At 40.1% G+C, this 14,967-nt stretch overlaps 3 protein-coding genes across 5 annotated transcripts in view; 2 read left to right on the top strand and 1 right to left on the bottom strand.

Moving 5' to 3' along the window:
• Positions 1–37: 37 nt before the first annotated feature.
• On the top strand, positions 38–4,534 carry LOC117938783 (protein mono-ADP-ribosyltransferase PARP11-like). 3 transcript variants are annotated; one of them, XM_034863649.1, is made up of 8 exons: positions 38–217; positions 469–593; positions 1,525–1,645; positions 1,795–1,870; positions 2,222–2,294; positions 2,607–2,734; positions 2,977–3,128; positions 3,224–4,534. In XM_034863649.1, exons 2-8 carry the CDS (start codon positions 477–479, stop codon positions 3,538–3,540), a joined length of 984 nt encoding a protein of 327 aa, XP_034719540.1. In that variant the 5' UTR covers positions 38–217; positions 469–476; the 3' UTR covers positions 3,541–4,534. The 3 variants fall into 3 exon arrangements, with proteins under 3 accessions (XP_034719540.1, XP_034719539.1, XP_034719541.1); XM_034863648.1 differs by having other exon boundaries at positions 40–365; XM_034863650.1 differs by lacking the exon at positions 469–593 and having other exon boundaries at positions 41–217.
• Positions 4,535–4,771: 237 nt separating this feature from the next.
• On the top strand, positions 4,772–6,764 carry LOC117938784 (protein mono-ADP-ribosyltransferase PARP11). Its single transcript, XM_034863651.1, has 7 exons — positions 4,772–5,051; positions 5,177–5,291; positions 5,382–5,451; positions 5,587–5,650; positions 5,828–5,961; positions 6,051–6,202; positions 6,293–6,764. The coding sequence occupies exons 1-7, from the start codon at positions 4,950–4,952 to the stop codon at positions 6,589–6,591; spliced, it is 936 nt and encodes a 311-aa protein (XP_034719542.1). The 5' UTR covers positions 4,772–4,949; the 3' UTR covers positions 6,592–6,764.
• A 4,881-nt stretch (positions 6,765–11,645) lies between these two features.
• Positions 11,646–14,967, bottom strand: part of tmtc2a (transmembrane O-mannosyltransferase targeting cadherins 2a) — a 52,477-nt gene continuing 49,155 nt past the window's right edge. Inside the window, exon 12 of the mRNA XM_034863878.1 lies at positions 11,646–13,992. Coding sequence (XP_034719769.1) covers positions 13,798–13,992 — 195 coding nt within the window. The 3' untranslated portion in view covers positions 11,646–13,797. The remainder of the gene's footprint in view (positions 13,993–14,967) is intronic.

Here is a 14,967-nt window from a genome sequence, read left to right as displayed (position 1 = left end):
ACGATAAGAGGGAGGAGTTACATCACAATGACGCATTGACGTTTTGTGCGTGACAAACCAGGAAATAAAAGTAAACAACGCATAGGTAGACGAAAGGGTTTTGTAGCGTCAGTCCTCCATTCTCAATAGGACTCTGTGAGTTTTTCTTATTCATAATGCGTGAAGGAGTTATATCGCGATAAGGACAGGGACCCAGTTAGAGACAGTCTGGAAACCGGTAAGACCCTCGTTGAGTTCAGACGAGTCGGGTGCGGCAGTCGCTAATGATAGCTAGCTGGAGATGGCAATTTCCTGTATTATTTGAATTTGTTTACAGATTGAAATGCCATCCCAACCATGGCTTAAAAACACCTCCTTGGCGTTAGGTTAGTCGCACGAATAAAACATCCCCTTTGGTCCCTCCCATACCTGCTATTTTAGTTGCTATTTGCCTAAGTGTGTTCGCGTCTTTTCACTTATTAATTCCAGATTTAGCTATGTTAGCCATCAGGTCGTCGGAGGAGGAGTCCACAGAGATTGAGGAGATGGACACCTCAGAGACCAACTGGTGCTGGTTCTACTTGGCTGAGTGTGGAGTGTGGCATATGTTTGAGGTAGTTCACAGGACATGACAACTTTACACATTACAATACACACATTCTTACAGTCCTTACACTGTTTCCCCCGCTATTTGCCTTTACCTTTGTGATACCTGGGTCTCTACTTGTGTGCAACTGAGAGCAAAAAGTCTGCAGGCTTTAATGCCAGTCAAAGACTATACTCGGTGCAATGTCACAGACTTGCTCTTCATTGTTGGTTGAGTCCAAATAATCAATAAAATGCCCACTTGTAGTCTTCGGGTGCCACGAAAAGTGGCAGTCAATGGCCAATTATTAGAGTCCATATAGGCTACTGTCAGTCCGATTGCAGTGTTAATTACCAATCTCCCATTAACATCTAAATGTATGGTAACATTAGTGGAGATGCAATTAATGCTTTGTCGAATAACGGATCAGTCCATAATCGATTCAATGTTAAAGTTCATTTTCAAGTGAAAATGCCAACCATTTGATGGTGCAATTGTGAGAATTTGCTGCTTTTTCTTCTTCTAATTTTGTTCCAATTTTTTTTGGGGGGAGGTGGGGGGGTTTGGACTGTTGGTATAACAAAACAACATTTCATGATGTCACCATGTGCTCTGGGATATTACTAAACATTTGCCTTGGACTGCAGATAGGTATAATTTACATTATCTGGAGATTCATTTTTCAGTTGTTTGTCTTTAAAATGTAAGTCCATGGGGAAACATGCTTTACTTAAGTCTAATATGACATGTTCAAATTTATTGTTTTGCCTGTCTAACAGCCCAACAGCCCAAGAGACAATATTCAATTTCCCATCAGTAGCAAATGCTCACCCAACAAAGTACCACCTAACCAACAAATGTTTGCCCTTTTACTTGAAAAATTACTTAAACACTGAATTGATTATCAACTTAACTTTCTGTTAAATTAGTCTAATTATATATCTAATTTTCTCTGTCAGATTGATCCAAGCGCAGCCTGCTCTGTGACTAGTTCTCAGATTGAGCAATGCTACAACAGAAACCAACGAGGTGTCATGGAATTCTACACAGCCAAGTACACTTATAGACTGGACTTCTCAGGTATGATAAAGATGATGTTGGATGAAGTTATACAAAAGGTACTTCATCGGATAGAAAATACTATATATTAAAGATTTTGATTCAGAAGTAATCCTGTTCCAGAAGTTGTGCAGGAATGTGGCTCTAATCTTTGTTGAATTCCTCACCAGTGATGCGACAGATAAATGTAACGACAGGGAAGCAGCGGCCAATCAAACGGTCCCTCCACTCTGCAACCGGCTTCAGGTAAGATTGGTTGACGATGAATTCATCTTTTTATCAAACAAAGACATTTATCTTGGAGCAGGCAGGGTGAGGCTGGGAGCAAAGAGACCCCACTTTAAATGAAAGGTCAGTGTACAAGCACGTGTATGGAGATGCCCTGCAGCGGACCCTGAACTTTGATCCCTCCAAAAAACACAAGGAGCAAGTGCATCAGGCACAGATATTTCAGAATAGGCTTACTTTCTTTATTTTATTCTTAATTTCCTTAATGAAATTGGAGTATTGACATAGAGCAAAAATGCACGTAGTCTTATGCTGTGTTAACACTTTAGTTACTTACCCTTCTTGTCTGTCTGTCACTTATTCTGTCAGGTTTATTTGTGATAATCTTGCCTTGCCTGTTCCGTGTCATTGGGAGAGAATCAATACAGATGAGCCCTATCAAGTAAGTAAAATACCACACATTACCACACACACACACACACACACACACACACACACACACACTTTGGGGGTAGTGGGTAGGGTTAGCATTTCCCCCAGAGGAGTCAGATTATTTATTGGTTATTACTGAAATAACAAATGAATGTTTTTATATTATACTTTGTATGTACAATTACATAAATAAACATATTCTCACTCTACAGTTGTTTTACTGTTCTTTTGTCTGTTATTTCTTTTTTTACGTTCCAGCCTAACTTTGACAGTGTAGCTCACTATTACTTTGTTTAACCCATGCCGGATTGTGTTTTTGCAGCTCATCCAGCTGGGAAGAGACACCTATGAATTTAAAGAAGTCGCCAGACTGTATGAAAGGACAATGGATCATCCAATCAAATCCATACAGAGGATTCAGAACCTGGACTTATGGGAATTCTTCTGCAGGTAGACAATTGTTGGATTGTTGCGAGTGGAAAGTGCTTGTTTGTCTTAGCAGAGAACTCTGCTGTGATTGGGATTAGACAAACAAAGCTTTCCTTCCGTTAAAGTAAATTGACAGAATGAAACCCAGTCGAGAGCATTCTCACTTTTACTGAAACATTGAATTCATTTCGAAACAACGTCTTAAACCAGTAACAGAATTATGATCAGTACTCTGTGTTGTCATTCATTGGTTCTCCCCTAAGGAAGAAAACACAGTTACGAAAAGTCAAGCGCACATTGGATATTGAGGAGCGAATGCTGTTTCATGGCACGGGACACAGCAACATACAAGCTATATGTACATTTAACTTTGACTGGCGGCTGACAGGAAGCCATGGCGATGTCTATGGCAAAGGTAGATCCTTCAGTGTTGTGATGTAACACCATGAAACAATTCACCACACTTCTTGGGCTTGAGTTTAATATTATATTCAATTTTTCTTCCCACAGGGAGCTACTTTGCCCGGGATGCCAAATACTCCAGTAAATTCTGTCACACCACAGGGAAGCACCACACCACCCTGCAGAGACACGGACTCGCCCCACCAATATTTGCAAGTGAACCATCCTACAAGACCATGTTCCTGGCCAGAGTGCTTGTCGGAGAATATACAGTTGGTCATGCTATGTACTGCAGACCGCCCTCCAAGGATGCCAGCTTCACCAACTTTTATGATAGTTGTGTGGACGATATGGCCAATCCAAAGATTTATGTCATTTTTGACAGCAATCAGATTTACCCAGAGTATCTGATTGAGTTCTACTGAAACCTAACAAGAAGACTTTTCATTGAAATATTTCGGATACAGAATCAAATGACGGGGTGAAAATTGTGAAAAAGAACCATCTTAAGCGACATTTGCCTTTTCGTTCAAGTCAGATCCAGTGCCTAACTGGAGCATGGGTCATCTAAAGTGCCTTTGGGGGAAAACAACACAGAACAAGAAGAAGACAATAAAGACTTTGTGTACAGTTTGTATACTGTACAGTATATTCTAAGACGGACCCTTGTTGTCGGGATGTTCCTGTGACGTAAAAACAATGAAAATACTGACTAAAGATCCGTCTTTGTGGCAACTTTTGTATTAAATGCAAAAATCTGTGCTTGCTTGTTTAATATCTGTGCACAGTTGTTTTAAAATATGAGTGGCACTTGCAACCTGTAGGTTCTAGGTGATGTCCTGCCATCAGCTACAGCCCCTACACATCCACAGTGCCACGCATGGGCTTATTTACAAGTCATGTAGACATAATTCCAAATGATGAAGCCAAAAACCACATCATGTTTATTCCTGCTCAGTCTTTCAGCACCGTGACCCGTCAGTTAGGGACATCAGCATCTGTGTGTACCTAGTACAACATTTTATGTAGGCATGGATTTTTTTGTTTTTGTTAAAACAAACAAACGCTTCTACCTCTTTTTTTTTTTTTTTTTTTTTTTTTTTTTTAACTAGCATCAGTGCACTTTTCCCCCTTTCCATGAAAGGTTTTGTAATTGTGTCACAATGACATAAAGTTGTGATGTCGTGTTCACTTGTGGTCCTTGAGCAATATGTTTCTGTGTATCTTTTCTGACCATTGACCTCAATCTTCAAGAGAATTGACAATGGTCGAGGCTGGATTTTGTATGCGTCTGTATGTATGAGCTCATTCTAAACCAAAACAAGATCAGTTCTCGCATCACATATTACTTAAAACCATCTGAGTGTGATGTCGCCACCTGCTAATAAGCAGGTTAGTTTTGCACCTGGAGTAAATTTATCTAAATTACTGAATGTAGCCATCACATTTATAGAACTGTAATGAAAATTAACGTGTGTGCGTGCGTGACAGTACAAGAATGGCTCTTAAGCAAGTCAGTCATGCAACACAGCAGCTGTGTGTTAATGTGTGTGTCTGTAGTTTGAACATGTCACAACTAATAAACAAACAATTCCAGTATAAGCATGTGAAACTATTATTTTTTTCAACATATTTCACAGAAGTAAACTGATGATGAATGCTTTTCCACTGCAACCTGAGGAAAGCCAGCCTACCTCAGAGGTGTGGCTATGAGTGACATCTACAGAGAAACACCAGTGGCAGTGTTATTAGCTCCCTGAGCCCACCAGAAAGAGGAAGACAAGTTGTAAAACATTTATTTAGCTTTTGCTGTAATACCTAGTTTATTTCTTTCATGACAATGTGGGGCAATGAAGAAGTGGAATACATGGACACAACAGACACCGCATGGTGTTGGTATTACCTGGCAGATTGTGGAAGGTGGCACAGATTTGAGGTAAATTTTGAACATTTTCTTTATCATCATCTGAATTAAAATATCTTATCATATCATAAAAATGTCTATTTAGTAGAATGCCTGAGGTATGGCTAACCTTTTGCTACTTTCTGTCCATCCCGCAGGATGACCCAGATAACCCCCTGAGAAGTGAGGATATTGAAAATGATTACCTAAGGAACTCAAAAGCAATGTTAAATACATATTCACTCAATATCCACAGCAAGATCGATTTTGCAGGTTTCTGATTACATTTCCTTGTTCAAATTAAGTGACTCCTCATCTATCTATAAATAACTTAGTTAACAAGACTTCTATGATCTTGTACAGCAATGTTACAGACTGACAGCGCAACAGGAAGGCAAAGAAGAATCCAGCGTGGCCACAACATTGAGAGAAGGTAAAATGATGTTTCAAACACACAAATATAACAAATGGTTTCCACTTGACAGTGAGACATAAGTGAGTTTGGTTTCATGCAAAATGAAAGTGAAACTCAGCACAGTGGAAACTAGTTTGTATTTCCTTCCCACAGTTGCTCCTGCTTCAGTGCTCCTCCTGTCTTTTGGGAAAAGGTTGACCCCACCTGTCCATATCAGGTGACAATAACTGACGATTCATTAATACTATTTAGTAAAAAGCAAGTCGTGACCAAGTAATTACAGCATATGGTGCTACAACAGGCAAACAGACACAAACCGAGTTAGAACCACAGTAGAGTTGGCGTTAAAACATTAACATGTTTATGCAATGTGTACTTTTAATATATTTTCCAGTTAATTGCTCTGAGTGAACTCAGCCCTGAGTATCAGACTGTGGCAGCTTATATGAAGACAGAAGGGCTGTTGGACAAGTCCATTGTATCAATCAGCAGGATACAAAATGTTGACCTATGGGACATATTTTGTCGGTAAGTGATGACCCTCCCTATCCTTCATCCCCTTCCTCATTCCCCTTTCTTTGTAATCAAAGTGGGCCTTCTCTATTATTGTATCAAAGGAAAAAGAAGCAGTTAATGAGAATCCAAGGTGTCAAAGAAATTCAAGAGAGAAGACTCTTTCATGGGACCAAAATCATAAATGTTGACAGCATTTGCAAGTATAACTTTGATTTAGGATTATCTGGAAAACACGGCAACTCATATGGAAGAGGTAAGTTAAATGACTTAAAAATACATAACCTATAAAACATAACTGTAAATGTAGGTCTGACTGATGGGAATTTCTTTGTTTTTTATTAAGGAATATATTTTGCAAGCCATGCATCATATGCAGACAACTACAGCAAGGCCAGCAGGGATCCATTGCCGCTGTATGGCGGGGAAACGCGAGGTGTACCGGGGGAAAATACTAAGATTATATTTTTGGCTCGGGTGATTATCGGGAAGTCAATTTTTGGAAATTCTCATTTCCAAAAACCCGATCATGGAAGTTCTGAACATTCTCATCAGAGCTGTGTGGATAATGTCGAACATCCTAAAATATTTGTTATTTTTGATCCTTATCAAATATATCCAGAGTATTTGATTCAGTACAGATGAAGTCAAGAAAAGGTTCTTCACGTTGAAAATCTCTCTCATCTCTTTATCAACATTTCTACCTTACACCGTCTGGGTGAAACACTTCCGGTACACTGTAACTTGTGATGGCTTACAAGATATTTTTTACAACACTTTTTTAAACAACATTTTTAAAAGGAGCTAGAATCTGCAATACTGTAAATGAAATACTGTGTGTTCAAAATGATTACTGGCTGACTTTTGTCACATTTGTTTGCAGTAAGATAACATTCATGAACACATTTAGCAGATTTCTCTTTGATCCTAAAACAGAGGGGCTTCGTTAATAAATTAGGTGTCACAACCAATCAAAATCTACATGTCTTTATTCATCTTCCAATGTTTTATTATCTGCAATACTACTGGAGATAAAAGGCCTAATGACTGTGGTTTCATGTACAATGATGCAGGGCAGCTGCTAACAATTCTAGGCCCACTTACACCCTCAGATTACAGAAAACTTGTTGCACTGCTCTCTGCAGGTGTCAAATTTCAACACACCCAAATCAGTGACGTCTTTGTCCATTCACAACTTGTGCAAATACTTCATCACTGCATCATGGCTGTGATGTACTTTGCATTCTTTCCATTTCCTTTCCTGCCTGCAAACATCAGTGAAATTAATAATAAACAGAGAATATGAATATGAAAATGAATCAACATTTTATTTTGTCTGATTAGGATATTATTGTAAGGAAACTCTTAAAGGCAACGTGACATTGTTTTGTTAGCATTGCCAAAACCTTAATTTAGGAGTATCTTGTGTGTAGGATATAAACTTTTGACTTGCCTTTCAAGGCTTCCGTATTATTGCGTTAATACAGGCTTGTGTTTTCTAATGGTGTTTAATCGTTTCGTGCTTATCCTCCACATCTTGAAATTAAGGGAAATTGTCAGCAGAGGACGCTGTCGACACATGCAACACTTTAGACATAGAGGTTGAAGTCTTGGCAGAGATCAGTACTGGCTGGTCCACATAAAGTTTCCGCTTGGCCGCGGGAACTAGGGGTGCGGAGTGTGTTGCAGCACCCCATAACAAAAGGACATACAACTACAGCAATAATTTTAAAAACAAAAAACTAATATTTGAAAGAAAATGAATAATAATTTAAACCTAATCCCTTTCATTGGAAATTAAATCCAAGACATTATACATTTGGTAAGTAAGAGATAAAGACATCATTTTATTAGAATGAATCTGCCGATTTTGCCAAGAGCGAGGCGCGCTACGGGCCTCTGACGCGGGTGAGTGAAGAGAGTTGTGGGAACTTTCCCGGCGGGTCAACAGCACAGAAGTTTGCTAGCCATGGCACAAAAGCGCATTTTGGATATCTTTATAAATCACCCACAGGCAAAAAGCCTAAAAAACCGTTGGCAGAAAACTCAGCAACTGTAAGCGAAAGAAGTAGCCGCAGCACCTCACCCCGACACTCACAGAGCGACCTGCTAGCAACAGACGACCAAGCAGCTAACGTTGTTAGCCAAGCTAGCAGCACCAGGGCAACCACGGAGGGAACCATAACAACGTCAACTCAGTGCTGCAGCCTCGGGGTCACACTTTTCCTGGTAGACGTTTTGGAGGTAAGGATTTTTTGTGTATTTTTGTGTTACAACTCCAACACAAGGTAAGAATGCTGGTTTATTATGCTGCCGCCGTGCAGTAAATCGGCATCAACTGTTCAGTAACAGTTCAACTGAAAGTTTATACGATTTATTGAATATAATTGTGTTTTTTTCGCCGTCTTATTGGAAAAACAGAACTGTTTTTTAACTTGTAGTAGGCCTATTCCGCCATTGTCGCAGCCGTGTGACTTGTGATGGATGCAATTAGGTGTGTGCTGGTTGACTTTGGCTGAAAACTTCACTGGAAATTTGTCAGCACCCCCAATTCAAAATGGGTTCCTGCTCTGTGTTTTGGGGTTTCTAATGGCATTGTTTGTCATTATTTGTGTAGTCCCTGTTCCAACATCATCATTATTAGTTACTCAAGGGTCACAGCCAGTGGTTATGTTCAGTGGTGAGAAGTTACTGAGTATATCCGCTCAAGTACTCTACTTCAGTACAATTGTAAGGAGTATTTTAATTTCATGCACCTTTTTTTTGTATTTCATCCTCCTCCATGTGCATCTGGGTCAAGTGTCTTTGTAACAAACATCTTTTAGTGAAGAATTGTAAGGCTAACTGTTTAATAAACCACATTTAATGCCCTTGAACTTCAGTTCGCTGAAACACTACGACATAAGGCACCATCCAAATGCTTCCGCTACTCCCATGCGCTTGCCATGCAGATGCGGTGTGGAGCAGTGGGAGGAAACCTTTCATGTGTCATGGGCCTGCCTAACTTCCTTCCCTATTGTGTAGTTTTAGGGGTTTACTTTAACTAGCAGGCCCAGGTGTTGCTCCGCTGTCAGAAGTCATGTCTGCCGGATATGGAACACATGTCGCCATCGTGTGTGAGTTACTTTGATCTTCTGAAGGACAAAAGGCAGTTTACAGTTAATTGGTAACTAGGTGTAAAGTACAGTTAGTACAGACTGTTTTCACTGAAAGAAAGTGTTACTCAGCTGCAATTAGACAGGATAACTTGCTTGTATTGTTTCTTTTGTGAACAGAGGTTCCAATATTACTACTATAATACTATCTAGCCCCTTGTCACCACTCCTGGGGGTCTTCAGCCCAAAAGGCAGGAAGAAGACGAGGTTATCAAAGTGTTTCCTTATTAGGTTTCAAGCAATTGTGACCTGGGAAATACAGATACAAGATGTGGCCATAGGAGGTTTCTTTTACCAACAATTTTAATGAGCTTTATCAAGGCAACTTGACATTTTGCAAAAAGAAAAACTAGTTATTGAATTAATTCACAGTCCCTCGTCTCTATTTTCTTTTTTTTTTACTTAAATATTTATTTTGGCTCAATATTGGATGGAGCAACATGTGTGTGACTGTTATGGTATGGTATTGGTAGTTTTTGTAGTTGGAGCTGTTTTCCAGAGCCAGGCCATCATCCCTCAGTAAACCTTTTGAGATGATATAATTGGTCCTGTGGGTGAGACGGGCAGATTCAGTGATGAGTCTAGCAGATGGTGTTTCAAAATAAAGTAGTTTCTATGCATAACAAATACGTTCTTGATTCAGTGTTTTTATTATTACATAACTGAATATTTCCTCACACATTAGTGCTACCTTCTAGTTTGAAACTATGTTCTATGTGTGAAACCGGGGCTGTGAGTTCTTGCAAGTCAATGAATCAAGTTTGATATCTCCTTAAATATTTACAGCTTGGTGTGCTCAAAGCCTGGCATGGGATTAGAACCACTTTGATGTCTGCTTGATCAGATGATATCAACATGTTGAGTTTGTGAAAAGACCAAGTCTAATTACTGTGGTTCCTCTCAGAGACTGCGTGCTTGCATGCGTGGGTGCGTGCGTGCGTGTTTCTGTGTGTCTGTGTGTCTGTGTGTGTGTGTGTGTGTGTGTGTGTGTGGCACTATTCTTTTGTCTCCAATGAAACCGAGACTAGCTGACTTTTTTTTCTAAATTATGAAACATTTAGACATGTCAAACACACAACAAGGTCTCAATTAAATGCAAACTAGTTCAGAAAAACAATTGCATCACTACTACACTTGCATCACATACTGCTCTCAATGCAGATCTGTTCGACTATTGTTCAGAAGTCAAATCTGCTGCAGCTGTGCAATGCTATCATGTCAAAATGGACCAAAATCTCTGAGGAACGTTTCCAGCACCTTGTTGGACATGACACCAAGAAGGCAGTTCTGAAGGCAAAAGGGGGTCCAACCTGGTACTAGCAAGGTGTACCTAATAATAAAGTGGCCGGTGAGTGTATATATATTCTTTGTTCATGCATGGCACAAAAAAACGATATGACATATTTCCATATTTGGTGTAACAACAATGCAAACTCAGTTTGTGGCAAAGGGAAGTGTTACATACGGGGTTTTGATAAAAGAAAACATAATGAGAGAAAACAACCTCATTTCTGCATTTATCATTATTATTTCACATAACTTGGGAGTCTGTGGGACCCCCATCTACAAGGAAGTGAAGCCATGCAAAATCTGCTGTTAAGTGTGCCTTAAACATTCGCTGCTACCTATGCTGCTGCTGCTCATGTACAATAGAAGTTTTTCATAACAGGCCTTTTGACTTGTCATGGCAGGAAAGCCACTGGTGTAATTAACAATGACGATGGCTCCGCAGCCATCGTTACGGTCATCAACCACACCAGCGTTTTTCCTGCTGTGAAAAAGGTCTATTTAAAATACTGGTCTAGCTCGCCTGCAAGAAGTATTGTAATGTAACTTTTCAAAAGCTACAAGAGGAAATAGTTGTATTTACAGGATGGTTTCCCTTCTTCGACAGCTATATAGTGACCCCATGCCAGTGGTCATGTTAGCTGTGTGTTACAAGCGACTAACTTGCTTGTGATGATGTTACTATATCATCAATGTCATGAGTTGATGTCTTGGCTGCTTGCATGGCCTTCAGAGATGCTTGTGGGATGTTTTGGTGTTTGGTGGCTGCCAATTTCTAATCTTATGCTGCTACATTGACATGCAATATCAGCATTGGTATGAATTGTAAATTGGCTTAATGTTCTCTACTTTCTTTTGGATATTGTGGCACATGGATTGTAAATTTTTCATACTAACTTGTAGTTGTGAAATGTTATGGGCTGTTTTGTGGCATGTCACCCCTTTAGTTTTGTTGTTTTACAAGATTACATTTGAGATTATTGCAAACTTGAGTCTTAAGCTTAGTAGTTGGTAATATTGTTAATGGCTTAAGGGAAGTAAACAACTGTTGTGTTGAACACAGCGGCTTCGATTTGATTTCGTCACTCTCTGCTGTGAGAGGTAGATGGAGGTGTACGCCTGTGGGAAGTGACAGGATTAAAGGCCAAATGTCAACTCAAAATATACATGTGGGTTGGCAGACTGAATTTACATGGTTGAGAAGCGGAGACATCCCAAAGGACATCACAAGGCTGACAGCAAAAGCCTGTTTTTTGAATGGAAAATTTTTGATTTATTTTTACAAAACACAACACATTTGCAGCTACACATTTTCTATAATTTAACCAAACATTACAATAATCAGAAAAACACCTAACATCATTTTAAAGAACCTCTCTGTGTCACAAAGCCATTATGTGACAAGAACCACAACCTCGTGTCCCTGAGCACAGAGAGAAAATACACATACAGTATAAAAAACACTTAAATGTAATTGTTCTGTTGCCTTCTTTAGAGAGAGGGTGGTCCACTGTGACAGTGACGGCACAGTGTTGGATTTTCACATACAATAACATGTATAAATAAATTAAGTTTGATCCTCTGATCACATGAAATGAAACATCTTCATTTGACACAAGAAGCACAACACATTTCAGTTCTTGCTTGGCACGAGAGGCGTAAAGACTCAGTTCAAGCTTTGGCAAACGCTGAGGAGTTTTGTCATGATGTGTTTTCATTTTTTTAACGGTCACAAGCATTTACAATGCACCAGGTGCAAACAATCTTCGGTGACTCAGACAACATAACGTGAATTGGCTGTGCATTATGCTTTCACCTGGTCTTTGAATTGGTTGGAGCAGTTTACTAAACAGCACTCTATTAGAGGGTGGTACCTGATGCCTGAAGATGCCTCAAAACTAGCATGCTTTTAATGTTTTAATGCATTTACTGTGATAAGAGTCAAAGTTAAAGGCAAGAGCACCATAAGGATAATTAATCAGGGTTTTCATTTTTTAAAAGAGTCTTCCAGTGATTTAGCATTGCACTCCGATGACATTGTCGAACTCACGATGGACAGTTATTACAAGATTTAAATCGATGCAGCAGAAACAGAGATATTGTCTTTTATAATGGCGCACGTTCTTCTTTTGTGTCAAAAACTGGTACCCACACTGCAACTGGACCGCTGACAGTTCAGACAAAGATTTGGGTTCGTTGTCCGTGAATCAGCTAGCCTCAAGCCGGGATTAGGAGCAGGCCACAGAGATCTGGTAAGATGACTTCTTTCTAACTGCATGATTCTTTAGCATTTTGAAACTTGTAGTTCTAACTGACGATGACTCGAGTGACATCACTTGAGGCAATTTATCAGACGTTACTTAGTCCAGCATTGTCAGACCTTCCTCCACAGCGCTGCGGAGGAGGGTCTGGCTAGTCCACACAGCATTCTGGGATGGGAGAAAAACATGCTCTGGTTTATTTGGCATTTCTTTAAACCAATCACAATCATCTTGGGTGGCGCCATGGAACGCCTCTGCAAATTAGCCTCGGGTAGAAACTTGTTTTGATGGAACACGTGTACGCACAAAGGTTGTTTTAGTCGTGCAACAGAAAACTCAGATTGGACAGATAGTCCTGCTAGATGTCTGGATTTACCCTGCAGAGATCTGAGAAAAGCTTAACCATAAGCCTCAAAAATCGACCAGAATTTTAAATGCCAAAACAAAGAAAGCCCGGATAGCCGGCCTAAATGAGTGAAATCCAGGTGAATTTCCATCGGCAACAGACTAACCACAGAAGTGGAAGGTTGTTGGTATAGACTAGACATTGCTCAGCTCCCTCTGCAGCCACAAACCTTTTTTTTTAATACAACTGTCTTTTCTACAAATGCAGTAGTAACCCCGAAACCTGTGAACACACTTTGATTTGTAAAATTGGTGGCATTCCCCTTTAACACAAACCAGCTGGCATCATTAACCTATCAGTGCTGACAACCTTTCTGCATAAGTGATTATTCAAATACGTGCTGCATCGTTATTCACGTTTTTAACGATATTTCAATATTAATCTGATTTTGAAGCCTTTGTTCTCAAGAGGTTTTTGTTTGGACTTTGCCGTTATTTACCCATGATTTCAGTGCATCATTTAACAACTGAGTATTGCTTTGTAAAATGTAATAATAAAGTTGTTTGTGTCACCAGACAACACTGGTTGTGAGGTGTTATCTGGTTGACCTCCTACACCCTTGAATTGCAAACATGCGAAGCCTTAAACTCAGGCCACAACTCTAAAGAATTAGTCTCGCCCGTCTCGTAGAGAGGACTTTTAGCCTCCAGCTCTGGCATATCCTGTCCTGCTTCCCACTCTGGAGGACACTCGGCGTCATCATGAAGGGAACAGTGCAGCAACTCTCCCAGTTCAAAGGTCGCTATTCTGCATCCCGAGCCCACGCTTTAGTCCTGAGTCCCTGCCTCTCCATGATGTTCCACAGCTTGCGCAGGTTGGACTGGGTAATGACATCATCAGGTTTGAGCTGGAGTGCACGCAGGTAGTTGGCCTCTGCTTCGGGAAGTTTCCCATTCAGGTGAAGAATGGCACCAAGGTTCATCAGAGCAGCAGGGTACTGGGAGAAGGCAAAGACACAGTGAGTAAAGGAGACAGAGTGCTACATTATGCCCTAATTACTGTGAGTGGGGACTTACAGGATAGCTGTACTTTTGGCAACTGTGTTGTCGTTGGATTTATCTATCCGGGCAAACTATTTCAAACTTGCCCTTCTGAGTTCTACATTTGACACACACAGTTATCAGAATCAGAAATACGTTGTTATTATTAATTATTTATGAGACATACACACACTTTCGGAAGCTTGCCAGTTTTTTTTTATGGACGATAGGTTAAGGCTAGGGCTCTGGTGAAATTTCCTTAAGGCTTAGAAAATCAAATATGCATTAAATTAGCCCTAATGCAATCTCAGAGCACAGTAGCAGGCATGGACAAAGACAAAAGAGTGTCTTTCAATAGTGCTACAGTGATAGGTAGCTACAGTCTGTCTTGGGTGTGTGTTAAGTATTTTATATGATTTAAAGGTGTCTTTCAGGAGTCCTATTTAATAAAATACTATCATTGAAGGTTCCAAAGTGAAACCACCTGGCCCTGCATGGCTTACCAGTCATGGAAATCTACATAAATCATGACTCTCAACAAGCCATAACTAACAAACACACCCAAATCTCATCCTAAAAGTCGAGGGCACCTCATCCCCCAGACCTGGCTTTGTTCCCAGTCCTTGCTGAATGACATATGGTTAGCAAATTGGCAACTACTTCACAGATTTTCCCTCCCCAAACACAACTGTCGGTGTCTTCTTGAAGCTGATAATTCTCTCGTTTACGTTCCACTTCTCAAGCAGTGTTAAAAAATGAGCCTTGGGAGCGGGAGCTTGTTTTTCTCACCTAATGTAACAAACACTTACGGATCTAGGAGTATTTCAAGTAGCGGCCTGGAAGACGCTGGAGAAATTATTGAATGAATGAATGCAGTTTTACAGAGAGAGATAGGAGCTGCAGTGCAGTATTGTCACCCCTTTTTCACTGGG

Source organism: Etheostoma cragini, chromosome 23 (genome assembly GCF_013103735.1).
Source record: "Etheostoma cragini isolate CJK2018 chromosome 23, CSU_Ecrag_1.0, whole genome shotgun sequence".
Taxonomy (NCBI): Eukaryota; Metazoa; Chordata; class Actinopteri; order Perciformes; family Percidae; genus Etheostoma; species Etheostoma cragini.
This window is presented reverse-complemented; position numbering and strand designations above follow the sequence as displayed.

Coding starts and splice junctions, on each gene's coding strand:
- LOC117938783 (XM_034863648.1), top strand. CDS start 323: ATGCCATCCCAACCATGGCTTAAAAACACCTCCTTGGCGTTAG. Junction 366..468: donor AAACACCTCCTTGGCGTTAG/GTTAGTCGCACG, acceptor TATTAATTCCAG/ATTTAGCTATGTTAGCCATC. Junction 3,129..3,223: donor TGGCGATGTCTATGGCAAAG/GTAGATCCTTCA, acceptor TTCTTCCCACAG/GGAGCTACTTTGCCCGGGAT.
- LOC117938784 (XM_034863651.1), top strand. CDS start 4,950: ATGACAATGTGGGGCAATGAAGAAGTGGAATACATGGACACAACAGAC. Junction 5,452..5,586: donor GGCCACAACATTGAGAGAAG/GTAAAATGATGT, acceptor TCCTTCCCACAG/TTGCTCCTGCTTCAGTGCTC. Junction 6,203..6,292: donor CGGCAACTCATATGGAAGAG/GTAAGTTAAATG, acceptor TTTTTTATTAAG/GAATATATTTTGCAAGCCAT.